This window comes from Octopus bimaculoides, chromosome 27 (genome assembly GCF_001194135.2).
Source record: "Octopus bimaculoides isolate UCB-OBI-ISO-001 chromosome 27, ASM119413v2, whole genome shotgun sequence".
Classification (NCBI taxonomy): Eukaryota; Metazoa; Mollusca; class Cephalopoda; order Octopoda; family Octopodidae; genus Octopus; species Octopus bimaculoides.
In genome coordinates this window covers 13,575,006-13,576,389 of record NC_069007.1, presented here as the reverse complement: position 1 = coordinate 13,576,389, position 1,384 = coordinate 13,575,006, and the positions used below count along the sequence as shown (strand labels likewise).

General features: G+C 37.9%; 1 protein-coding gene across 2 annotated transcripts in view; it reads right to left on the bottom strand.

The window, feature by feature from the left end:
* Window positions 1-1,384, bottom strand: part of LOC106868559 (uncharacterized) — a 58,257-nt gene that overhangs the window by 32,193 nt on the left and 24,680 nt on the right. For both annotated transcript variants that reach the window (XM_014913880.2, XM_014913881.2), the window contains one exon: window positions 623-667. In XM_014913880.2, the coding sequence (XP_014769366.2) occupies window positions 623-667 (45 nt within the window). The remainder of the gene's footprint in view (window positions 1-622; window positions 668-1,384) is intronic.

Genomic DNA, 1,384 nt, shown 5'->3' with positions numbered 1-1,384 from the left:
ATATATATATATATACATGTATATATATATTTATATGTATATAAAATATATATTTCTGTATATGTACGCACACATACACATATATATATTTATACACACACATATATTTACATACACACATATATATATAAATATATATAAATGTATGTATACACACACACACACACACACACGCACACATATACATATATAAACATAGACAGACACATACACACACGCAGACACACACACACATATATATATATATATATATATGTGTGTGTGTGTGTGTGTATATGTATGTATGTGTGTATGTATGTATGTGTGTGTGTGTATGTACTTATTATGTACATATATATCGTGCATCCGTATTTATTATATAAGGATAAGAATACGTGATTTAAGCGCTTACACATACGCATACAGAGAGAGAGAGAGAGAGAGAGAGAGAGAGAGAGAGAGAGAGAGAGAGGGTAGATAGAGAGAGAGAGGGTAGAGAGAGAGAGAGGGGGGTAGATAGAGAGAAACAGAGAGATGTTGCTGTGTTTGCTTCCACGCGGATAAATGCGGTTACACGATATATTAGATACATTCTGGAAATAAAGCATATTGAAAAAAGACAGTGAATCGTATTTGCTTTTACCTTCGTACATTTGGGAGTATTGACTTTCCTTTGTGTTATTACGACCTGCAAATAAACACAGATATGTGTTGACAAACTAACGAAACATCAGCAATAACAACAACAACAACAAACAATAAAGACAATGGCGGCAAAGGCAGGGCCTTGGAATAAACTTTTCCGCACCCTCGTGCAGGTTCTGTGTTCTTGTGCTCCCAACCGCTCAATTCTGACAGATTTGTCATTGCTTGATCGCACCACTCACAATCGCCCCATTCACCTCACGGGACTCTTGTGGTGAATCTAAATTAGATTAGATTAGATGAGATAGATTAGATACTGGACTAATGGGGATTACTAGAGCGAGAATACCTGAGTGTCTTCGGAACATAGGGACATGTTTACCTGGAGAAGATTGGGTTAGAGTGACATGTTACCTGTGGATTGATTATGCTGATTGTAGGAGTTCCATCATATGATACCTTGGCAAATGACTTCTACCACAGTTCTGGGCCTCCAAAAGACTTGTGAGTGAATTTAATTGACGGAAACTGTGTGGAAGCCCGTTTGTATCTCTGTGTGTATGTCTGTCTATCTATATCGATATAGATAGTCCATGATATATATAAATATATTAATATTTTGCTTAGACATTAGAGATACAAATATGTCTGTCTGTCCGCCTGTCTGTCCGCCTGTCTGTCCGCCTGTCTGTCCGCCTGTCTGTCCGCCTGTCTGTCTGTCTGACTCTCTCTCTCTCTCTCTCTCTCTCTCTCTCTCTCT